Raw genomic sequence first — 24,317 nt, forward strand, 5'->3', positions numbered from 1 at the left:
TGCTTGGCCGCTCCTCAACGGGACAGCCTTGTCTGTGCATGAGGGTGGGGTGGGTATCCATCGGTCTCCTTACTTGAGCACGTCCTCCTGGCACTGGCGCTGTGGGGCGAAGCAGGCGATGGCCCAAACACGGATCTCCGTGCCGCAGTAGAACTGCTTTCCCCGCATGTCCCACACTCCCTGGCTGGGCGTCGCTACAGCCCGGCTCTGGGTCACACAGCAACAATAGCAGCAGCAGCAGTAAAAAAAACAAATTTTATTACAAAGTGCAATTCCTATCACTGGCTCAGGGCTGCCAATGTATGTATGGATGTTGAACTTCCTTCACAGCGTACATACAGTGGCGGAGCCAGGATTTTCAGGTAGGGGGGCAACCCCTCCAGCAATTAAAAATTATAGGAGTTGTTAGTAAGTAAAGACATGTCCCTTGCTTTTTATTCGACGCGTGTGCGGCGATGGCGCAGCCAATGATCGAGGGTCGAATTCGAACCGTGTGTGATCGGCATCTCGCTCGCTGAAGGTATGCATTCAGGGAAGTCGTGTACTGTGTACGCAACTGCGCACAATTCTGTGAGTCACTTGTAACTGCTTTGCCATTACCTATTGCCAATTATGGACTTGGACTATTGCCCTATCATCTCATAGAGTCCCTGGCACATAATTAATGTGCTACACAGTGGCAGTGGGGGTCGCAAAATGCCGATTTATTTCTAATAAACCCCAATGATCCGATCGAAATTAGGGATTTCGATCGGATCATTTGGGGGGCACGTGCCACCCCAACCCCCCCCCCCCCCCCCACTGGCTCCGCCAGTGCGTACATAGCCAACCATGCTAAGAGGAGATGCTAATTTAAGCAAAGAAGCAGTTAGACATGCAACCCATTTTGAGGTGTGGCACCAGGCAATTGTGAATGTGGAGTCTCTAATGTAGCAGTTCTGAACCCGTGAGGTGTGCCCCCTTTCCTTTCAGGGATGGGTGCAAGCTGCGGCATGGATACCGTGCAGGCGAAATTTTAAGTGTGTAAGTGTGCGTGCGGTGAACGTCGGCATCACGTTTTGGTGACAAAACTCGCCAATACACAGCACGAAACAAATGTCGAACACTGCATGGGCCAGAGGACATGAACATGTGATGTCTCTGTATTGTGGCATTAGTAATCTTGGTTGTATTACAGAAGCTGGTGGGGGTACGGGGGCAAGGAGACCAGTGGAATTTATTGGGGGGGGCACAATTCCAAACAAATTGAAAACCACTGCTCTAGTGGTTGCAGGTTCTTGAAAACCAACTACATACAAAATCTAATATTTAAAAGATATTTTTTATTCCATGAACAGTGCGATGATGCATCGCCACATGCCTAACAGTACCATATGGATGAGTATGTGACTGTGTGTCACAATGTCCTTACCCGGCCTCCGTACTGCAGCATCGGAGCAGGCAGCACCCTGCCTGTCACCTCCGTCATGTCGTCACGCACCCGCAGGCCAAACTCCTGCACGTACGGGTCCACGTTGAAGCTAGCGTTCTTCATCTGACGCACGCGCGGACAATGGGAAAAGAGCTTTAAATGTGTTTTATTAAATACGCCAACGACAACGGGTTTGGATGCTCCTGCCTTTCATATAGGATGAGTCAACCACAGCACAGAAAACGCACTTTTATCAGTCAGAAAACATCCCCACAATTGTAACAGGCTTAACCCCTCAACAGCTGGTCCCATCTATTCTGGGGACCCATTGATGCCCTCCTTTGGCCGGTCTCAATATGTCACGTGGCAGAATGTGATTTTTGCTTGCAGGCCACACACGAAATGTCTGTAATATAGTGGAAAAAAATATTTTTTATAAATGTATTGCACATATAAACCAGGGTAATTCCCCATTAAACCCACACATTTTTTTTCTATCAAAATGCAAACTGGGTCACCCTCAAACTTCACCCAACATCATGACGCCAAAAAAGTGCCTGCTGCATGGGTGACGGAGTTGAATAACGCATTGCTAGAAAATAGTTTGGTAGGCATGGAACCCACATTGGGGAGGTAAACAGGGTGGACAGTGACACAATCTGAACCAATGGCCCACTAACTTCCAGACATCTACCTGCAGGGACTCATACAAATTAGCATTCATAAAGCTTAAGTAGGGGGGGGAGTGACACAGGAGTGTAGATTCACAGTCAAAATAATATTTTCCAGGAAATGTTGTGTTCATCGCATGTCAAATAAACTGAAACTGTTTCATGCTTAGAGCAGGAATAAGCCAAATGTAGAATCAAAATGAATTAAACAAACACATTCCTGCGGAGGGAGCTGGTAGGAACGTTGGGTTGCTCGGTCAATGGCCAGGGTCAACGGCGGCATAGTGTATTCCGCAAATATGCCCGACTGTGAGGGCGGGCACAAGCCGGCGTGAGTAGGTTAAACGTTGAGTTTTATAAGGGCACCACAGGGTGACCAGCCCTTCCCCACCCAGCCCCACCCCTTCCACCCCCCACCCAGGCCCACCCAGCCAATGCCCACCCTCCCCACCCAGCCCTTCCCCACCCTCCCCTCCCTCCCCACCCTCCCCTCCCTCCCCACCCAGCCCCTCCCTCCCCACCCAGCCCCTCCCTCCCCACCCAGCCCCTCCCTGCACGACAGACGGACAGACACAATAATCCCCTGTGGGCTGGTGTAACCAGGAGGTTCCTAGCAGTATAAGTTTCTACGCAATAATTGGGGATCAGGCCGAGACAATTAACTCCTCGTCATTGAGAACACGGTTAAATCGCCGCGTGCCAAAAGCTCAACCGGAGCGCACCAGCTTGCTGATCTCGTCCTGCCGATCGGGGGCTGAGCGAGCCGTGGCTTTGATCATGGTGGACGTCTGGTTGTCAGTGAGCTTCTTGATGCAGCGCTGTCCCGCCAGGATGTTACACACCTGCACGTGGGTCACGCGGAGAAAAAACAACCACAATAACAGTGAAGATATATCTCCAATAGGCGCATGATAGAAATAACCCTCCCCCACACGTTAGTCCACAAATTGTCATTACGGTCGACATTCGATTGCAGAATTATTTATTTTAATCTATTTTTGAATTATATTATTTGGGTCGTTCGGTAAAGCGACGTAGATAGAAAAAACAATCTAAATAATAACAATATCACGACGTTTCGATCGCAACACAAGCAATCGTCTTCAGGTGAAAAAGGGGGGGAAAACTGCCGGAGGCAGGCTGCTTATAAAGGTTTAGAGATGGGCGGGGCAGCTAATGTTAATGTAGGAGAGGTCTCCGTAACCTGCAGTAGGTCTACACCAGGCATGTCCAAAGCCCGGCCCGCGGGACAATCACGGCCCGCGGGCAGATTTAATACGGCCCGCAGCTTCGGTCTTATAATGTGTTAGTTATGGCTCGCCAGCTCTGTCAGAATAAATACATCATAAAACTCATGGAAATTTAAGGTATTCTATACAGTTTGTTCAATGTTATCTGACTGAATGAAAGGCAGAATTGCGTTTTTAGAGTTGTTTCCGTCTGCCTGAGTGGCTTATATTTGGTTACATTGTCATTTGAAAAATAAAGGTAATTGTGACAATGAAAATTTTTTATAACAGTGTGTGTTTCCACGTTGTGGTTAAAACAATGTCAAAAGGAAATATTGGCCCCCGGGCATCTTCACTTTATCAAATGCGGCCCTCTTTGCAAAAAGTTTGGACACCCCTGGTCTACACCAATCAAAGAGCTGTTTACAAATGGTTGAGAGATGGGCGGGGCAGCTCATGCCAATGTGGGGGAGGTACTACGGAGCTGTGGGGGGTGGCCATTGTATTGTGAGAGATTAGCATGTCAATGTAAGAAATTTGAAGCTCGGCGAGAGCTCAGACAGCGCAGTGGCCACAAGGAGATACTAACACGGCTAACGGTGGCTGTGTTAGTGAATGTAACTCACAGAGTCGAAAATAACTGCTAGGTAGGATAGGAACATCACAGCCAGTTATGACCTAAACTAGTTAATAACGTCCTTCCAATGATTGCTCAGTTTGTACCCATCTTCTCGGCTGAAATTGTGTCTGTGTTGAAATATCTGGATGGCTTCATGAACGAATCTTTGTTGATAGCCAGTGGGGGTTTGCAGAGGCCCTTCGTCTTGGCAAAATCAATTTCGTGTGCACCCACCTCAGCCACGGCTGAGGTCTTGGTCCTACCGTGTTTCAGATCTGCCTTATGTTCACGGACCCGGTCCGAGACATGTCCCTTAGTTTCCCCAATGTAACTGCTGCCGCAGACACAGCTTAGTTTGTAGACACCGGGGTACTGCATGTTGGGGATCGCATCCTTCACAGAAGGGATCAAATCACGAATTTTGGTATACAAAGACACCACATCGAAACTGACAAGCAAATCACCTGGAGATAGTGAGATGTCCATAATGGAAGATATCAAGTGAGCTGAGTTAAGTACAGCTGAGGTGGTCTTACCAGTGAATGGTTGCAAGGTTTCAGACAGAAATCGGGCCAGTTTGTAGGTGGGTGAGCCAATGGTGGAGACGATAGGGCGGAGTGGTGCGCCTTCTTTATGGATTTTTGGTAAGCCATAAAATCTGGGTGGTCTAGCAGCAGAGGCTTTTAAGGCAAGCCGCTTGGTTGGTTCGATTAAAGATGTCGAATCAGTGATGATGTTGGTTTTCGTAATATGGGGGTTGGTAGAATCTCTATTGATTTTGGTATAGCTGCCATCATTAAGTAGGTCCTGTATTGTCTGTCATTCTTTTCACATCTCGTTTGAATCATTAGTCTAACATGTGGTATCCATATAGTTTCACCCAAACAGTACATCATTTTTTCACACACAACTTGAAATATGTATCTCGAGCACAATACAATTTTAAATAATGACATCAGAAACTCATGACTGTATAAACCGTCTAAATACAATACCACTGTACAAGGATGGGGATGTGAACATGAGCCATTGGACAGGGAAGGGCCTTGAGAAGAGAAGGGTAATTATTGTAAAAAAAAAATTCGAGAGGTGGCATGATTATGCCAAGCAGTGGGAAATAATATCAACGTTTGGATATGGGCAAGCATGAGCACAGTGGATGGAGAGAAGACGTAGGCAGAGGCGAAAAAAGGAAAATCTCAAGCTTGGTTCCAAACAGCGAAGAGGAGTAGTGAGCAGTGTACACACAGAGCAAGAGTTGCAGACAGCGTGGGCAGCAGAGCAGAAACGAACCCCCAAGAAGCAAAGGCAGAGAAGTTGTGTGCTCAGAAGCAATGCCAAAATGTACGCACGTAACAGTGCATATTAATTATACAAGAAATTATCGGACTCAATACACATGCATTAAATTGCACGTGAAAGCATTGATAACACATCAAGTACGCAGATTACATGCAACTGACGTGCGATTTTTCCTGCGAGACAAGTGGAAAATGTGTGATTAAACAAACAAGACGGCAAAAACAAGACCAAATCGTCAAGTTGTTGGGGGTGAATAGGTGCAAGCCTGCGAGTGTATGCCCTTCTGTTCGCGTGGCTTGAAGAGAGAGCAAAAGAAACTGAGTGGCCCAAGTGACGGATTTGCAGCTGCGTACGATGCGAAAGAAATTCAACTTGCATACATGCGGGTGCTGGCACTCACCTCGAGAGGCAGGTAGGTGTGTTTCTGCTCCTGGCCGACCTGCAGGCAGGGCAAGTGTGCGTACTTGAGCTGTAGCTTGTGCCGGTCGCGGAAGTAGTGTGCCACCGTGCACTCCACCGTTTGGCCCGTATCCAGCTGCAGAGGGAACCTGGTGGTCCGCATGTGTGTGTGCGTATGCATATGGGGAGCGTAAGTGCAGTGGTTATGCGCGCTGTGCTACGAACCCGGTGACCCGATTCCAATTCCAACTCAAGGTGCACCACTCGCGACGATTATCTGAACCGCTTCTTGCTCTAGCTCGACTCAACCTCAAATAAGTATCTGGTGCGATGTGTAAATATCGCCACTAGAGAAACAAATGGTCCTGGCCACCCGCCCCCTTGCGTGTCGTGCAGGCCTTCATAGGTGCTCGCTAACAGCTGCTCAAACAGTCTATTAAGGCGATATGTGTGCATGAAGAAGACAATTGTGGTCATCACCAGTTTAAATATTCCTTCCACAATCATCACCATCATTGTCATTAATCATTGTCACTTTCACGATGATTGCATGCATCATCATAATTAGTCATCATCACTGCATCCAGCACCGCTGCCACCATTGTATTCAACATAAACACCACTTTTACAACCACCAACAACACGAGCATGACCACCACCACCACCATCATCATCACTACTATCATAACCACCATCATCACGATCACGATCAACATCAACCCAACCACCATGACCACCATCACGATTACCACTATGATCACTACCAGCATCACCACCATTGTCAGCCACTCTGGTCTGTGACTCCGCAATGCATGGGTCTATCCCGTGACCTCCTGCCAGGGAGTAGTCACCACTGGACATTATTTCAAAGAAGTACGGGACCTACCAATTGTGACATCTCCATCACTTAGTGGCGAACGGCCGACTGCTGTTGTTGCTGTGTGTGTGCATGCGTGTGTGTGTGTGCATGCGTGTGTGTGCACATAGCCTGGCACAAGCGTCGTGGTGACGTCACCGCCACTTAGTGGCGAATGGCGGTTGTTGTTGTTGTTGTGTGTGTGTATGCGTGCGTGTGTGCACCCTTACGTCTGGTGGCTGGCCGGTCTCCGCGTCACATTGCACACCTTGTACTTGCGTTTCATTTGCCCACAGTGCGTGATCTCGACCTTGAGGCCTGGCACAAACAACACGCGTAACGAACCCACACGAATATTGGGCTACAACGCACGCCTCACAGTGGCACCAGGGTCATTACTGACGCGGTTGTAGAACGCTCGGCCCATAATTGCTGCAGGTGGCCAGTTATCCCGGCGGGCGGTGGGGAGCAAGTGTTAGGAGACGAGATCTTTACAATTTATTTCTGGCGAACGAGCAGCTGTAAGATTTTATTATGTAAGGGAGCCGCGACATGCTGCTTGTTAAAATACCTTGAAAAGATTACATCCACCGATCCGAGGAAACGCATGTTTTTAAGAAAATTACAAAAATGCACAAACCAAATGCCATGAAACTGGCAGGCAGCTTCCCAACACCAATGCTCAATTGTTATAGGTTCTCGGGCAGGATTGGTAATCGAATACTTTCACAACATAATTACTTTAACAAATGTTATGTAAGGTTGCATACGAGCATGACTAATGCACATATATTAGGATGCGTGAGTGCGAGCTTGTAAATTAATAGGATTTCAGGTTCAGTTAATGAACTGGCTTGCCATATTGTTTTGTACTGTATGTGTTCTTGTATATTCTATATTAAATTAGACAGAATGATTAAGGGTTCTTTTTTTACATTTTTAATGTTTATTGGTTGTATTTATCATTGTTATGCACTGTGAAATTTTGCACTGTGAAATGTTGCACTGTACTTTGCACCTCAAGCCTCCCTTGTGACAAACCACCATCTCAATGGACTCCCACATGACTATGAATAAAATGTATATGCATGCATGTCTCTCGCTACTATTTTGCAAACTCAGTTTACATCACAATTCCTTCTTTGTGATTGTGTTATGGATAGTCTTGGTCCCTGCCATCAAACGGTCAATATCCACCCCTAGGCTCAGACCCCCAACAGAGATGAGCACCACTCAAATGCTCATTTAATCAGGAAGATACTTTGACTCTTGGCTCGATACTAGAGCCACAAAAAACATTTCCAGAATGCAAAACACATGAAAGAAAAACAGCAGCTGCGTAAAGTGGTTTGGAATGTTTCTGCCGCGTGTATTAGACTTCCCTGCAAACTCTGCCTTAGTTTTGCAATCTTTGTGCACGTAACATTGTTGCTGCCTTCAAATGTGGTGCAACATCCCGTGTTAAACAAAGCAACATCATTGTTTCTCTTTCACAACAGAGTTGGGCATTGCCCACTCATTCCATTCAATTATGTTCCCTGTGTGCCTTTCATCATGTATACAGTAAAGCCTCAAGCAGGTGTGGTGACCCGAAAAGGAAAACTAAACGATCTGAAAAATATATTTCACCACGTAAGGCTAACCGAGATATGCAGCTCTTTTTCAGAAGTGACCTGCCCACAAATGATAGCTCAACGAAGCAGCTTATCAAGTGGGAATTTATAGCAGCCAAATACTATAAACCTACAACCCCTGCAGGCCGTTTTCATTGGGCCCGAGGTCACATGAGGCCTACCACTTTACATCAGAATCTTTATTTAAATTGGAGGAATCCGATGAGCTATGAAGCTCTATTTCACAGATGTCCAGTCAGGACGGGTCAGAAAATCAGCAACAAACAATATTTAACCCTCACTGCATTGATAACATGAGTATAATAACTTACTCTTTGGTTATTTCGGTAAAGTCACGTAGGTAGAAAAAAATATAATAATATATCACGACGTTTCGATCGCAACACAAGCGGTCGTCCTCAGGCGGAAAAAATAATCCAGCAGTGGAACTGCTATAATAACTTAGATGATGATATTTACCATTACATTGACAGATAAAGCCAGTTTTTCGTATTCACTATCTCCAAGTCACTGTGCACATAAAAACAAATATTCAGCTGTGTTGAATTGAACATTGCCATAACCATATAACCCTGTCCAGCCAATTACAGTACTTGTTGCTTGTGCACTAAAACAAATTTCAAACGGTTGCTTCCGTGTCAAAGATCAACTTGCAACTTTATTCATTCAGTATCGCGGGCCACGCTAAACAAAGCAACGTGGACATTGGCTTTTTTAATGCAATATTATCGAAACAAAATTTTCCCGTTTAACCTCAGCTCAGGATTTTGTACCTTTGATCTCTTTCGTGAACTTTACGCGCTGGGAGTCGGTGAGTGGCTTGGGCTGTTCGTCGATGTTACGGATGTCCAGCACCTCGCACATGAACTCGATCACCGGCTGAGCCTTGTAAAACGCCGTGGCCGACACTACACAAAGACAAGCACGAACACACACATTTATCCCGCATAGAGCCTTATGAACTGTAGGGAAATTGTTGTTAGTGACCACCTTATAAATCCAGCACAATCCGCAAATGGAGGGTGTGTCCAACAACACATCAAGGCACCATCGTCTCCATGCTGATGTTTATTTATATACTCTACCAAGTACCGAGTGCTCATTGAAAGCCAAGTCAAAATCTTCAAAAGGGCCAAGTTAGGTTCATTCAGTACCACTTGCCATTTTTCACAAGCATGGCTGGGAATCCAGCCCACGTTGCCAGGTTTGTAACGCTGTGCGATAACCACAATCATCTTTCAATGAGCACACACCACAGCGCTGCTGTTGCACCAAACGTCCGTAGAAATTTCTGAAGGATGCTTGCAATGGATCCGAAGTGGAATCATAGCTTGGCGAGTGAATCATTGCACCAGACAAGTGGCTAGCATAAATGCGCGCACACACAGACACACGTGAACACGTTTATATCGGCACACACACACAAGCACTTGCACACACACTCGCAAGCATGCATACAAACATGATATAACACTGCATTCAGTCTCAGCACAGCTATATTTCTCCTTTTCCAGTTTTACATGATTAATGAGATGAGTGAAACTTATGAGGCGATGACTTCTTTGTGGTCACATAACTCAGGGGTAAAGGATGCCGAAGCAGCATCACCGAGATTCTCAGTTCGATTCTGGGTTTCAGCTACCAGATGACTAGATTATGCTTGTATGTGTAGCAAGTTTATGGTCTCAACCAGGTCAATAATGACTGCATATGCAAAAAAAACATAACATTATACTCGCAAGCACACCGACACACTCAAGCGCACACGCTGACACACACGTGCGAGCGTGCGCCCCCGCTGACATGCAACCAAAGACAAAGATCCCCCGTATAGCCTTAACAGACTGTTTGGGGACGTGCTGTTAGCAAGCACCTATGAAGGCCGGCACGGCACACGAGGGGGTGGGTGGCCAGCACCATGTCCGACCGTCTTCCGTTTCCCCAGTGGCAATAATTTTACACACCGTCACACGTGCACGTTAACACACGTACAGACGTTGACACACACATACTCATGCTGACAGACACACACACACACGTACCATCAATGTTGAGCATCATCTTCCACATGGACGGCCTCACAGACTGGTGGAAACCGAACCAGACCTCGCGGCCACCACCCAATGGGTGGCTGTATCCCTCGGGAGACGAGAAGAACGAGCGTCCGACCGGCGTGTATCTACAAGACAAAGATCCCCCGTATAGCCTTTAACAGACTGTTCAGAAAAGTGTTGTTAGCAAGTACCTATGAAGGCTGGTATGGCACAGCAGAAGATGTTCATAATTTCATTTAAAAAATTAAGGGGAAATTTTGAAGTTCAGACAAAAATGTGGTAAAAAAAAAGTACTGTAAGCCTAATTATAAGGAGGCTGTGATGGGTGGGACTCGTGCATACAATGGCGGACAGCAGGTTACCATGACAGGCATTGGGGTGGGGAAGACCTAAAGCCAGACAGCGGTGGAGGTGACACGATTGTAAAAGTGGACTTTGAAGGTTAGGTGTCAACTTTGCATGAGCGGTGGGATTTATCAGACCGAGGAAACAATGCTGAGGGGTGATGGCATCAACAGCATCGACTGTGGTGACCTTTTCACCCTACATGAGTCAATTACACAATTAGTCAGTGCAAGTGTAAACATGTAAAAGATGAAAGTCATAAATACATGCGATACTTTATTCAAGAAATTCATTGAGTATTTAATTCTCAACAAAGTAAATGTTCCAATCAGATCCTTAAAAAAAATATCTGAAATATTAATTTAGACAGCATAGTAATGTTGCACATAATTACACATTATGTAACAACGCACAAATGTAAGATGTGGTTAGACTCAATGTTAATGATCGTGGGACTTTAGCGTGCATCACTCACATAGGTTATTATATAACATTCCATAACAACGGCAGCCAGCTCCAGCTTCCACTTGAATAGCTACTTGTAATGCTCAAATAGGGGCACAACATTTGGCCTTGTGGCTCAAAGGAAATGTCTGGTTCACATGTAACCTATAAATACAACCGCAAGAAAAAGCATAATTACCCAATTAATAACATGTGATCATTGTTGAGGAAGTATCTCACAGACTCCTTCAGATTAATTCTCAGAAGAATCCAGCTTGTGACGCTTGGCCGTTTCCTTGTCTCATAGGAATCGATCAAATAAAGTATTTATTTATTAAAGAGATTTCACTTTTTTTCTACTGCTTTACGTGGAAGGAACTGGAGTGCTTGGAGAAAACCCATTGCTACTGGAGGAGAAAGGTCAAACTCTTTATGCTGCTGTGCACAAAATAAGCACAAATCAAACCTTTTGGGGGTTCACACAGCATCGCATGTATTTTTTTTTATTATAAAAAGCTCAGCACACACTCATAAAAGGTTTGAAAAATCGTTATACACCAAAGACATTCACACACAAAAATGAGAATGCTTCGTCACAACAGTTTGCAGCAACGTTTCCATCTCCACTAGTAATTCTCCCACTTGCACAGAAACCTCAAGGTTGTCTTTCACAACACGAACCCAGCAGCAAGCCAGGCCCCGAGAGAGACCCAGCACGCTCATTGCTCAATGCACACGCTTCTTGGTCAAGTGCGTTTCCACTGAAATCTGCTGCTGCTGCTGCTGGGTGTTGTAAGGCGTGGAGGATCGGCAAGGGAGGCAGGAGGTGGTGGTGAGGGGGGTGGGGTGGGGTGGCGAGCGGGCGGGCGTAGTTGCATCGACGAACGCCCTCGCGTAAAAGCAACAAAAGAGCAGGCTTCCCAGGCGCTTCGAAATAGGAACTCGTGTGGTCTGAACCATATTGCTATTTTTAATCAATGGCCATATAAAGGCAGAAGGAGCCTGGTAATAACTGTGCCTACCGTTTCTCAGTGCCCACTGATTCTCTGTGCCAAGCACAATTCGCCATGATTGCGGCACGATTTCATCGGATCTTTCAACTAAAACTACGAGCGAAACAATTTTTGTATTTTACCAGGTAAGGCTTACTGAGCTATGTAGCTCTTTTTCAGAAGCAACCTGGCCATAAATGATAGCTCAACGAAGGGGCTTTTCACGTGGAAATTTATAGCAGCCAAATAAATACCCTACTCTAAACGCATGTTGATTCACAATGCGGAGGAAAAAACCAGAGGACCCTGAGAAAAATCCATGCAACCATGGGGAGAACATGCAAACTCCAAATATACAAGCGACAAGAGTCGCGATCGAACCCACAACCTCCTGCATATCAGGCGAGGCAGACAAGATCTCACCACAACGGCGCCCACAAGCCTGCCAATTCCGGACACAGAGAAAGTGACCTTCTCCTCCATAGCAATGTAGAATTTCCACTCACCGCATGGAGGGCAGGTGTCGTAGCACGACGTCCACCGCCTGCACAGGGTCCTGGGGAACCTGCATGATGCGGCCCGCGAGCGCGTCGTGCAGTGCGTGCCAGCTCACGTAGCCCACCCACTTGAGCGCCACCTTGAACACACGGTCCTTGCCCTCGCCCGGCAGCGTCACCTCAAGCTCCACCTGCACCAGCGGAGCGGCGGCAACAACGACGGAAAATTTAATTTGTTAGTCTTTTTCCAGAATCTGCTTATGGTAAAACTCCGGCTAGCCGGACTAATTATTATTTACACTTGTAAGGAGCATTTCATTCGTAGATCTCAATGCGCCATGTACGGAAATTGGGAAATAAACAAAACCAGGTTGATGGCCAGAACTAGGGGCGAGTCCTAGTCCAGCTAGCTATTTCAACAAAAATCTTTGTAGAAAAAACAACAATACATGTATGATATATATAGTATGTGTAGCGTGTTATTGCACAGACCAAAAAATAATCCATACGTTATGTGCTGTGGTACAGTATGTCCGTTGGTCTCGAGGGTACACCAATCCCCCTATCCCCCACCACCCCACGCCTATTCCCCATTGCCCGGCTCCTATCAACCCACTCCACCACACACATATGGACGCGAGTACATTTGGATATATATGTTGAGCTTCTTTCATACCGTAAGTAGCCACCCGTGGTAATTGGAAGTGCGAGGGTAGGATAACAAACTAAACACAATAATAACACTTCACTATAAACAATTTAACATGTTCTAGTATATTGTATTATACATATTTAAATGACAAAACATACAATTAAATACAATCTTGTTTTTAAGCTTTCGTGACTGCAGGAATCCATACTCTTAAATACTATTTATGTAAATGTCTTTGTTATATTTATTATATTATGTTTACAATACATATTTACATATTTTGATTATTCTACCTGCTCTGGCTTGAATTCTGCATCGCCAGGGTCTGACTAGCTGGGGAGGGGATTTGCTAAAATAGCATGTACGTAATGAGTGTAGAGAAACCTTTGCCACAAACAAATTACACACAACACACATGAATCTCTAAAACAAATCAACAACTTCGTCAATAATACTGCCTTAACAAGTATATAATAGGTGTAATTGTGGACAATAGTCCTTCTTCACAGCACTAATAGGCCAGAGAGATAACGTGCTCTTCGAATAAAGAGACCCGAGAGATTAGTGCGCTACCTCTTCAGTCTGGATGTATACATGTATGTTGAACTTCTTTCGAACCATCTTCTTGGTTCTTTCGGTAAAGTCACGTAGAAGGGAAGTAATAAAATAATAAAAATAAAACATAATAAAATTATTCTCACGACGTTTCGGCCACAACGCAAGCAGCCGTCCTCTGGTGAAAACCAGGTCCGTTGAGGCGACAGAGTCATTCACTCGACGGACCTGGTTTTCACCTGAGGACGGCTGCTTGCGTTGTGGCCGAAACGTCGTGAGAATAATTTTACTATGTTTTATTTTTATTTTTATTATTTTATTACTTCCCTTCTACGTGACTTTACCGAAAGAACCAAGAAGATGAATCCCTGCAGTCACGAAAGCTTTAAATCAAAATTCTTTAGAACCATACGTCGCGAACCGTGCTGATCGGCAATTGCTCAATATGTTGCCTGTTATAAAGTTTTTGCGTTTTTAAAAACAGTGTTGTTGACAAATATGTTGAGATGCTTTGTTAATTTGTGCTTTTGCAGCAAGGACCTTGTCTCTTCCGACGGGCAGTGCACTCGCCGTGTACAGGTTTTTCCGGCCATCGAACACCGGCTTGCGATCCCGGAAAAACTGCACATTGGAGCGGTTGACCAGGTAGTCCACGACCTCCCTAGTTCCCACGAGAGACGAGAAAAAAATTATACAGGAAAATTTACATTTAAATTACAACAAGGCGAAGAGCAACACGTTTGCACAATAACATCAGTGCCAGCAGCAATGATGAGCACATGTGACAGAGCAAATCCATGCTGTTTCAAGAGATATTCTTATTTTATTTACTAAAATAAATTATCTTCATTTTGAACTCGGTGAAAGCCTATTGAGACCACAAATCTCTTTAGGGTAATGGTTATTTGAGAGCCGAACTGTCTCTAACTCAATTCAGAGGTCAATCTCTTCTCCTTGGGCAACGGGTTAAACATACCTCAATTGACAGGGCCTCAATAGCCATGTTCACATTACCCGGTAGTCTGAACCAACCAGACCAAGTGGATAAAACAGGCCAATCCAGCAAGAACACCTCCAAAATAGACTACCGTTAACACGAGGCTGTGCATAGGAAGTCATCGCAATGAATGACATCACTGCAAAGGATGCCACAGGGAGATGAACAGCTGCCGCTAAATCCCTGGCCTCAGCCTTCCAGGTATGGCCATGCATTAAACAAAAACCCGCACGCATATGAAGAGATAGCATTTGTAGATGTCTGCACAAACAGGTTCACCAACTCACTAGCTGTAGTACCATTTTCTCGTTACCTTACAGCCGAGCGGTTTAGGAGTCTCACAAATCTCTACCAAATCCATCAACAACCAAAGCGCAGAATCACAGGCGGTTACCAACACATCATCTGGAGATGAGCTTAGCAGCGTGCAGTATGCAAAAGGCATTTAGGCACCTGTTGACTCTTCGAGGACATTTCTCGGGCTTGATGTCCAGGTCGTAGTGATGCACCTCGATTTTTGGGATGTCCACCTCAAAGTAGTTTGCCAGAAGCTTGATGTGCTTTCCCACCGTGCCGAGGCCAGGCCTGCGAGGGGCCTGCAGGTGAGGGGGCAGCACATCCCCTGCAGGGTGAGGGAGAGAGGGAAGAGTTAAATCAGCCATATTTACCAATATCCCTGTCGCCCCCTGTATGTGTTCTCGAATAGGGGAGAATCAGCATAATGGAAATGTATGAGTATGGCTGTCTCCGGAAACTAGGCGAAGGAGTACCATTCTGAGCATGTTAACATCCAACAATATTCAACCGGCTAACAAAAGGAAGAACTATCCAGCTAGCCATGTCAACATCCAGATATGTGGGTGTTTCAACAAAGAGAAATATGTTTTTTGCAGAAAATAGTTGTGAGAATCAATGACAAACAGAACATACATCTATATAGTCTCCCTCTGGGGTGGAGTGGTGGGACAGCGATGAGCGTACTAGGCTGAACGAGTTTGATTCCTGGCCACCAGTTCTGAACCCCCTTCACTAACCTGCACTGCATAATGGCCAAACAACCCCAATAATCGACATTGAATGCAGACGCCTTCATCCAGCAGTGGATTAAAAAAGGACCATAAATTATTTTTAAATGGTTAGCCACCCTCTACTAAAACACATGTCCTCTACAGCCCACATACTTCCTAATGCCAGAAGCATAGACATCCTCGGACCGGTCTTTATAAGTCATGATAGCATCACCGCTTTGTCACTATTTAATTTTTTTATTTTGGTTTATAATATTTAGCTGGAATATCCGTTTAGAGGGGACATCTAATTTATGAGGGTGTCGATTTACAACATCCATAGCCAACAAACTGCCTTCCTCGTGCAGCTTCTCTCGGAGGTCCGAATTCCAAACAGATCTGAAGTCTTGCCCTGTGTGCCGGACGTACCAGAACATCTCAGCTACACTCTAAACAAATCCACTGTGGCATGCACAGTGTGCGGACGTGCATTATTGTGCAGAAACGCTTCTCTCTCTATCTCATCAGTCCACAACTTTTTTAAAAATCTAATTTCAGACTTCATCTCCATATATATAAAAGGCAAAGTTGTGCATGTGTGTCTGTTCAAAAATGTTTAGCGTACTTCCCGACATGCAACAAACTTGAAATTTGCCATGTGGGTACTTTCCAGACAGTACACCAAGCAAAAATTATAAAAATACACTTTTGTTTTTTTTTGGGGGGGGGGCTCAATAATGCATATATTTTTTGCACGGCAAGTGAACTGTGACGTCAAATCTGTTACGTGACCCGCGCATGTGGAAGCGTAACGCCTTGTCGTGTAGTGGTTAGCGCGCCGCGCTACGAACCCGGCGACCCGAGTTCGATTCCCGCTCACGGCCACCACCGGTGACGATTATTTCAACTGCTCCTGGGCCTCCCTAGGTCGACTAAGCCTCAAACAAATAACTGCTGTGGTGTGTGAACATCGCCACTGGGGAGACAAAGGCGGTCGCGCGTGGTGGATCCAAGTCCCGGGCGAAGCCGGGTAGTACAGCTAGTCCAAAATAAACAAGTCAAAAAGAGCAACACTGGCCTACCACTTCTGTCAACATTAGATATACACTCGAGTCTCAATTGCGATTGACCATTTGAGAAATTTCCAACAATGCTTAGTTTTTAACATATTGCAGCTACATTCTTTGATACATTTCACTAGTTGTGACACAATAGGCTGTCTGTGTTTCTAAAGAGCAGTTGTGTCAGGGCACTACCACCTTTGGCCACGCGGTACGAGTGACACGTGGTGGCAACATCTGGATACAATATATGCACCTGAGTACCTGGGTAATGGCCCATTCCCCATGCAATTCTCATTGACATCACATCAACTTAAGCTACAGAATTATTGTTTCTTTCTTTATTCAAACACCATAGTAGTTATGAACCAAACAGATTACTACATCAGACGACCATATAACAAACTGGCCTGCCAATAACTAACACGATAATCAACCATGCAAACAATTCAACAGTGCATACAGACATCAAACATCTCAAGAATGAATCAGATGATACAAAGACAGGCACAGTATCACATATCCACAATAATAGTTTAACATTGTCCTCAGCTAAAGTTGGTCACAGCCTAAGTTACTTTACATTGAAGTCTCCCCTTACAATGATGTAATTTTCTTTACCCTGATTTAGTAGTTAAATTCATCCTGCATTTTGGTCATTTAGCCTACTCCATATTTAAATAGACACTAACAAAGAATATTGAACAAAAGCCAAGAAGTATGAAGCACGGAGAGATGCATGCTTCCAATTACATTGACAGGCAGAAAGAAAAATACATGGATCTGACAACACAAATTATAGACATCAACTCCACCAAAAATTCGTATCTGCCTGTCCCAAGCCAGGATAAAAAGAGAAGAGGGTTGGAGTCTGGTAGCAACCGGCCGTAAAAGCCTAAAGCCAAAACATATAAAGTCCTTATCGATTTAAAGCTTTCGTGACTGCAGGGATTCATCTTCTTGGTTATTTCGGTAAAGTCACGTAGAAGGGAAATAATAAGAACAGGTCTGTCTTCCCGACAGACTGCGTCTGTCTTCCCGACAGACCTGTTCTTCACCTGAGGACGGCTGCTTGCGTTGTGGCCGAAACGTCGTGAGAATTATTTTATTATGGAGAACAGGTCTGTCGGGAAGACAGCGTCTGTCTTACCGACAGACCTGTTCTTCACCTGAGGACGGCTGCTTGCGTTGTGGCCGAAACGTCGTGAGAATTGTATTTTATTGTTTTATTTTAATTATTTTATTATTTCCCTTCTACGTGACTTTACCGAAAGAACCAAGAAGATATAAAGTCCTTGCAAACAAATGGTCCTCAGTCCCCCACAGCCCTTAAGTGGGCAGAGGATGTGCGAAGAATCTCGGCACCCAATGACTCTGTCGCTGCAGAGAGTGCAGACCCGGGTGGTGGTAGTATGTTGTCTGCACAGATCAAAATGGAGAAACAAAATGGTAAGAGCAGAAGGTTGTTCCGAGAGGAAGGTTGGCCACATGGAATATTGGAACAATGACAGGACAAGGTCAGGAATTAGTGGACTTCTTGAGGAGGAAAGTCGACATCGCATGCATCCAGCAAACAAAATGGAAAGACAGCAGAGCGAAATATATTGGCTGTGGGTTTAAATTGTTATACCATGGAACCACAGCAAGGCGTAATGGGATTGGAGTTGTGCCGAGTGAGGAGATTAAGAGAAAGGTGGTGGAAGTCAGAAGAGTGAATGACAGACTGATCATAGTCAGACTAGTACTGGACAGTGGGGTTGTAAATGTGGTGCCTGCGTATGCCCCGCAGATGGGCTGCAGTAGGCAAGAGAAGGATGAATTTTTGGAGAGCTTAGAGCAGGAGTTTCAGAGTTTACCGGTAGATGAAGCAGTGGTGATGGGCGCAGACTTAAGTGAAAAAGCGGGAAGAGGTAAGGATATGAAAGGAACCATAGAGGATGCGGATATGGCAGTAGGAATGGGGGCGGAGAGGACATACTTCGAATGACCCAGGCAAATGATCTTGCAGTGGTGATTAACCTAATTCCAGAAGCAGGAGGGACATATGGAGAGGTGAAGAGCCAGACAGATTTTATTTTGGTGAGGAGGAAGCAACGAGTGAAGAACTGCAAAGTAATCCCTGGAGAGTGTGTGTGACTGGACAACATAGACTACTTGTTAGGAAGAGGAAGGTGAGATAAAAGAACTGTAGTAGGGTGAAATGGTGGCAACTAATCAACGAGAAAGAAAAATACTGCAGGCAAGCTATGGAGAACTTAACAAGTGTAAGGCCTAGGAGGAGTGTGAATGAAATGTGGGCACAACTGGTGAGTGCAATACTGAAAGCAACAGGTAGTACGGTGGGAGTGAGCAAAGGAAGACAGATGCAACAGAAGGAAACATGGTGGAGTGATGAAGTGCAAAAGGCAACAAGAGAGAAAAAGGCCAAGTTTAAGGAGTGGCAGAACACGAGAGGGACCATCTGGAAGAATACCTGGTAGTGAGAAGAGAGGCAAAACGAGTGGTTGCAATGGAAAAGACAACAGCATTTTCACAACAGAGAGACAACAGGAAAAATTTATGTAGGTAAGAAGGTGCAAATGATGCAAGTGGAAGAAAAGAGATCAAGAGGAAGGCAGAAGTAGAGGTGGGCGATGTGGTACGATCGGACATGGTGGCCCGAGGAGAGGAAACAGAGATGGCGCAGGACAGGACAGCGTGGCGAAGGTTGGCAAGGACAGCGGACCCCACATGAGTGGGACAAACGCGTGTAAGAAGAAGGTATTGACTTGTTAAGGGATGGTGACCAATGGAAGAGATGAGAGACGGACTTGAAGCCACCTGACAGCATTTTCACAGATAACAACCACTTCTGCGATCGAGCAATGAGATCAGCTCAGGGCTGTGAGGGTTGTTGAGAGTACGTGGATTCGTTCATCCAGTTGTGTAGACCACGGCTGATGACGATAATTGATTAACCCACACACAGTAAGCGGAACAACACGAATGAACCTGTGACACACCGATAATCGTGAACACACAGCGGATACACCAATCGTGAACAGTCCCTACACTATTAATGCACATGGGACTGAGAATCAAAATATGTATTTAGACTGGAGGAATCCGATGAGCTATTAAGCTATTTTTCATAGATGTCCAGGATGGGCAGGTCACCAATTCACGAACAGGGTGCAGTGGTGTTCGCACTAACAGGGATCACACGCAGAACCTCAACTCATAAGGTACACAGCAACAACGCAGAGAGTTAACGCACACTCAATGTCCACGCGAGTTAACAGTAACAGCAAACTACACTAGTGGACAAACGACATCCCCACTAACAAAAAATCACGGTGCAGTGTTCATACTTCGTGAATACACACAATACTAACACTAATAGTAAACACATTGTACATGAGATACACAAATAAAGCACACTGCTATTGCACTAACAGATGAACAACAATAACAGTGGACAACCATCGCCCACGCAAAGCATACACAACACTTCAACAGGAAATAAATACCGGACAGTGCTGATACAGAACTAAGAGTAATCACAATCCCGAAACTGCTCGCGAACGCAACAGCAATATTTTGCTGTCTTTTCTTGGATTTTCTGTTTGCACTCAGTCACATATTCACTTTAAGATGTTTTTTGTTCATGTTTTTTGTTTGTTGCGGTTGCACCCGATTCAAGAGCCGAATGGCTCACAGGGCTATACCTAATACATGAACTTGAAGCTATATTCATAGCGAACAAACGCATAACCTATGTTAACAAAGGCATAATGCAAACACGTAATACGCACACCAATAATATACTAAGCACACATCCATACATCGACTGGCTGACACGCACACACACATACCAACAATACAGTGCCAAGGCATCGATCACTTTACATGAAGCGCACACGCATCAGCAGCAGCTCCCGTCTTTCGCGACAAACGGCACCGACGTTCTACAAGTCACTTAATCGAGCTTAGACGCACATTGCCGTGTCTGTGACGACAATACCACAGAAGTAAATGCAGCCGCAACATCCGAGTGGCGTTGTCCCCCTTTTGACTCAGCGACCTCAACAGACACACGTCGGTGCCACCGCCGCATTTAAAGGGACCAGGAGCGTGTTTGCATCAGCGGCGCTCGAGATAAATATCTCGTATGTTTGTTGCCTTTTATCCATGTTGTTGTAAATTACACCGCAGAGATGAAAAGGTGGCAAAAAGGTGGTTTATGCTCTCAACCACGGGTGCTTTTACGAGCCAAAAACTCCTCGAGCAAAGTCATAAACAGCAGCAGCAGCATCCAGAAAGTGGCAATAACAACATCACCAAACAATAGAAATTCGCACAGCGACTGTGCTTACTGTAAAACATTTGACCATATATATAATAACCGTGTATGAATGATAAACAAACTAAAGGTGCACACGTGGAAAGCACACAAGTTAGAGAAACCTCATTGGTTAAATATATAATATACAAACAATTTGTGGCTCAAAACACTTTTGCACCAGAAATGGCCCACCGAATGCCACCTATGATGCCAAACAATCATTTATTTTGTTCCAAAATTCGACTTTTTTTTTAACCCAAAATGTAAACATTGTACTAAAGGGCCACACACGTTACAAAAAATACCAAATATGTGCGGCAATATCACTTTTACACAAGAGATGTGCCCCACAAAAACATCACGAATTAACCACAATTACGGGCCACTCTTCAACAACGCAACTGTGCCACGGGTGTTGTTGTTTCTCTCAACGCACCCACAGCGGTAGCTTCTACTCCTGTGTCCATGCCATTAACGAGGAGGAGGCGCGTCTTGTGAGCGTCGTCAATCGCAGGGATTGACGAGGTTTGACGACGACGGCGCCTGACGGGCGGGCGAGACGCCGAGAGGAGGACGCGGGCAGAGTGCGAGCGAAACGGGGCCCGGGTTGGGCCCGCGCGCGCGAGCGGGGGGGAGGGGGGGCCTTGTTATGCACGGGCTCGAGGCCTCGCGCTCAACAACGCAGCGCATTGGCTGCGCGCTCACCCACGTGACTGGGTTGTGCGGGGGGGGGGCTCTCCCCTATACCCCCCTTCCCCTACTCCCCCTACCCTACGCACCCCCACCCCTACACCCCCTCCCCTGCACCCCTCCCACTACACCCCCTCCCCTACGCACCCCCTCCCCTACACCCCCTCCCCCTAAACCCCCTCCCCTACGCACCCTCCCCCTACACCCCCTCCCCCTACACCCCCTCCCCTACACCCCCTCCGCCCTCAGGGCCCCAACCGTTGGCACGATCACGTGATCTTATCCCCCTCGTCCGTCCCCCGTCGTTGGATCACGTGATCTAACCACCCTCTGTCCCCCCCCGTCGTTGGATCACGTGATCTAACCACCCTCTGTCCCCCCCCCCCTTATTGGATCACGTGATCTAACCACCCCTCTGCCCCCCCCTTATTGCATCACGTGATCTTATCCACCCTCTGTCCCCCCCCCCCTTATTGCATCACGTGATCTTATCCACCCTGTCCCCCCCTTGTTAGATCACGTGATCTTAACCCCCCCTCCTCGTTGAGCTATCATTTGTGGCCAGGTCGCTTAAGGAAAAAGGCAACACCTCAGTGGGCTTTGCCTGGAAAGATATAAAAAAACATAATTTTGTTGTATTTTGATTTAAAGCTTTCGTGACTGCAGGGATTCATTTTCTTGGTTCTTTCGGTATTGTTTCCCTTTTAGTTGTATTTGTATGGTTTATCCAAGTTATATGTTTACCTTCCTATCGTGTTTTTGTACTGTTTGTTGTCAGGTTCTGACTCGCCCCGAGTGGACATCTGTTGAAATGATCTTTATAGCTCATCGGATTCCCCAGTATAAATATTCCGATTCTGTATGCAACAACCTCGAACATGCGCCGTTCGCCACGATGTGACGGCGACGTCACCACTGCGCATGTGCCAGGCTAGGTGCACCTTTCACCCTCGCTGCCCCTCCCTACATTTGCTCACGTGACCTGGGCACTGCCCACGTGATTTCCCAGTGGGCGACCTTGAAGGCGACTCCGAAGCCAAATTCCGCGGCCATCTTACGTGGGGTCCTCCAACAATGTATTGGGTGAATTTTTATTTAAAGCTTTTGTGAGTGCATAATTTTTTTATTTTATTAGAAAACTAATTTATTTTATTGTTTTATCAATTTTTATTTTATTGTTTTATAATTTTCTTATTTCCCTTCTACGTGACTTTACCGAAAGAACCTAGAATATACAAATGTATTGGGCTGTCCATGTCTTGTGACCCCCACCCACCAAGTCATTAATTTCTATCTTAATTTTAGAACTTTCGTGACTGCAGGAATTATTATTTGGTTCTTTCGGTTAAGTCACGTCTAAAGATAAAATAAAAAATTAAATTAAATAATAGAATACGACGTTTTGTGTTGCAATCGAAACGTCGTATTCTATTATTTAATTTAATTTATTATTTTATCTTTAGACGTGACTTAACCGAAAGAACCAAATAATAATTAATTTCTGCTTGAAATAAACCTTCCTTAAAAAACATGAAGTTTTAGATATTTTACAGGGGCTCAGAAGACATCTGGACCACCCTGTACAGTACTATACTCTATAAACTATTTTTTTTATCTTGACTTAAAAGCTTTCGTGACTGCAGGAATTCATATTACAGTATTTGGGTCTTTCGGTAAAGCCACGTAGATAGAAAAATTTATAATCAGACGATTGCTTGCGTTGCGATCGAAACGTCGTGATATTTTTTTCTATCCACGTGACTTTACTGAAAGAACCAAAGAGTATGGATTCCCGTAGTCACTAAAGCTTCAAATCAGGGAATTTACTGGTTGACTCGGCGTAAACTAGTTAATTTCGGGGTATCGTGCGCTCTCTCTAGTGGAGGCAGTGACGTGAGTTTGAGAGGTGAAGACACCTCAGCCACTAAGGTCATGATTTGTTTTTACCGTGACAGTTATCAATCGTATGAGTGCATACTGCCATCTAATGGCTCAATACGGCATCCCCAAGCCTGTGCTTCGTCAACAATCTCCTCCCCCACAATTAAAATCACAAACAGAAATGTTCGCCTCCATTGCCAGTAATGAGGAAAAATGAAAGAACTTTGTAACTATATTTATTGCATTTTAAATAACTGTTCATGTCATGCGTAGGAAAATCATAAAACACACCTTACATATAAACCATTGTATACGAACCAGCATGCTGCAGAGGTTACAGACTCAAGATGTTCATATTCACACAAATATAACTAATTCAAACACTGGGCTGCAGTTGCATTCAGAAGCATTTTTCACCATCAAATCCAAACCAAACTGATCCGCTCAAGTAAGTGAGCATAACGCAACAAATTAAACGGTTAGGACGTGTAATGTGGCACAGGATGACGACACTTAAATGAGTCACAGAAGCAAAGGGAGCCTGACATTAATTATAAAGCACATCTCATCCAGTGGAGGCAGCTGTAAAAACTCAAAGTAATAGTAACTGCAGTTTCACTCAGGTTGAGATGTTATGGCTAAGGCCAGGGCTGCCCCCAAGTCCCACACTGCTAGTTTTGGTTGGTGAGCATCTTAA

The 24,317-nt window shown here is 45.3% G+C and overlaps 1 protein-coding gene across 1 annotated transcript in view; it reads right to left on the reverse strand.

Annotated features, from left to right (window-relative positions):
- The window catches only part of LOC144945014 (protein argonaute-1), a 31,304-nt gene extending 9,627 nt beyond the window's left edge, over positions 1-21,677 (reverse strand). Inside the window, exons 1-11 of the mRNA XM_078873179.1 lie at positions 21,486-21,677; positions 15,111-15,279; positions 14,201-14,321; positions 12,463-12,644; positions 10,164-10,300; positions 8,895-9,029; positions 6,718-6,805; positions 5,633-5,780; positions 2,805-2,924; positions 1,412-1,534; positions 74-207 (exon numbers count right to left, since the gene is read on the reverse strand). Of these exons, the coding sequence (XP_078729305.1) occupies positions 74-207; positions 1,412-1,534; positions 2,805-2,924; positions 5,633-5,780; positions 6,718-6,805; positions 8,895-9,029; positions 10,164-10,300; positions 12,463-12,644; positions 14,201-14,321; positions 15,111-15,279; positions 21,486-21,516 (1,388 nt within the window). The 5' untranslated portion in view covers positions 21,517-21,677. The remainder of the gene's footprint in view (positions 1-73; positions 208-1,411; positions 1,535-2,804; positions 2,925-5,632; positions 5,781-6,717; positions 6,806-8,894; positions 9,030-10,163; positions 10,301-12,462; positions 12,645-14,200; positions 14,322-15,110; positions 15,280-21,485) is intronic.
- Positions 21,678-24,317: the final 2,640 nt, after the last annotated feature.

This window comes from Lampetra fluviatilis, chromosome 2 (genome assembly GCF_964198595.1).
Source record: "Lampetra fluviatilis chromosome 2, kcLamFluv1.1, whole genome shotgun sequence".
In the NCBI taxonomy this organism is placed as follows: Eukaryota; Metazoa; Chordata; class Hyperoartia; order Petromyzontiformes; family Petromyzontidae; genus Lampetra; species Lampetra fluviatilis.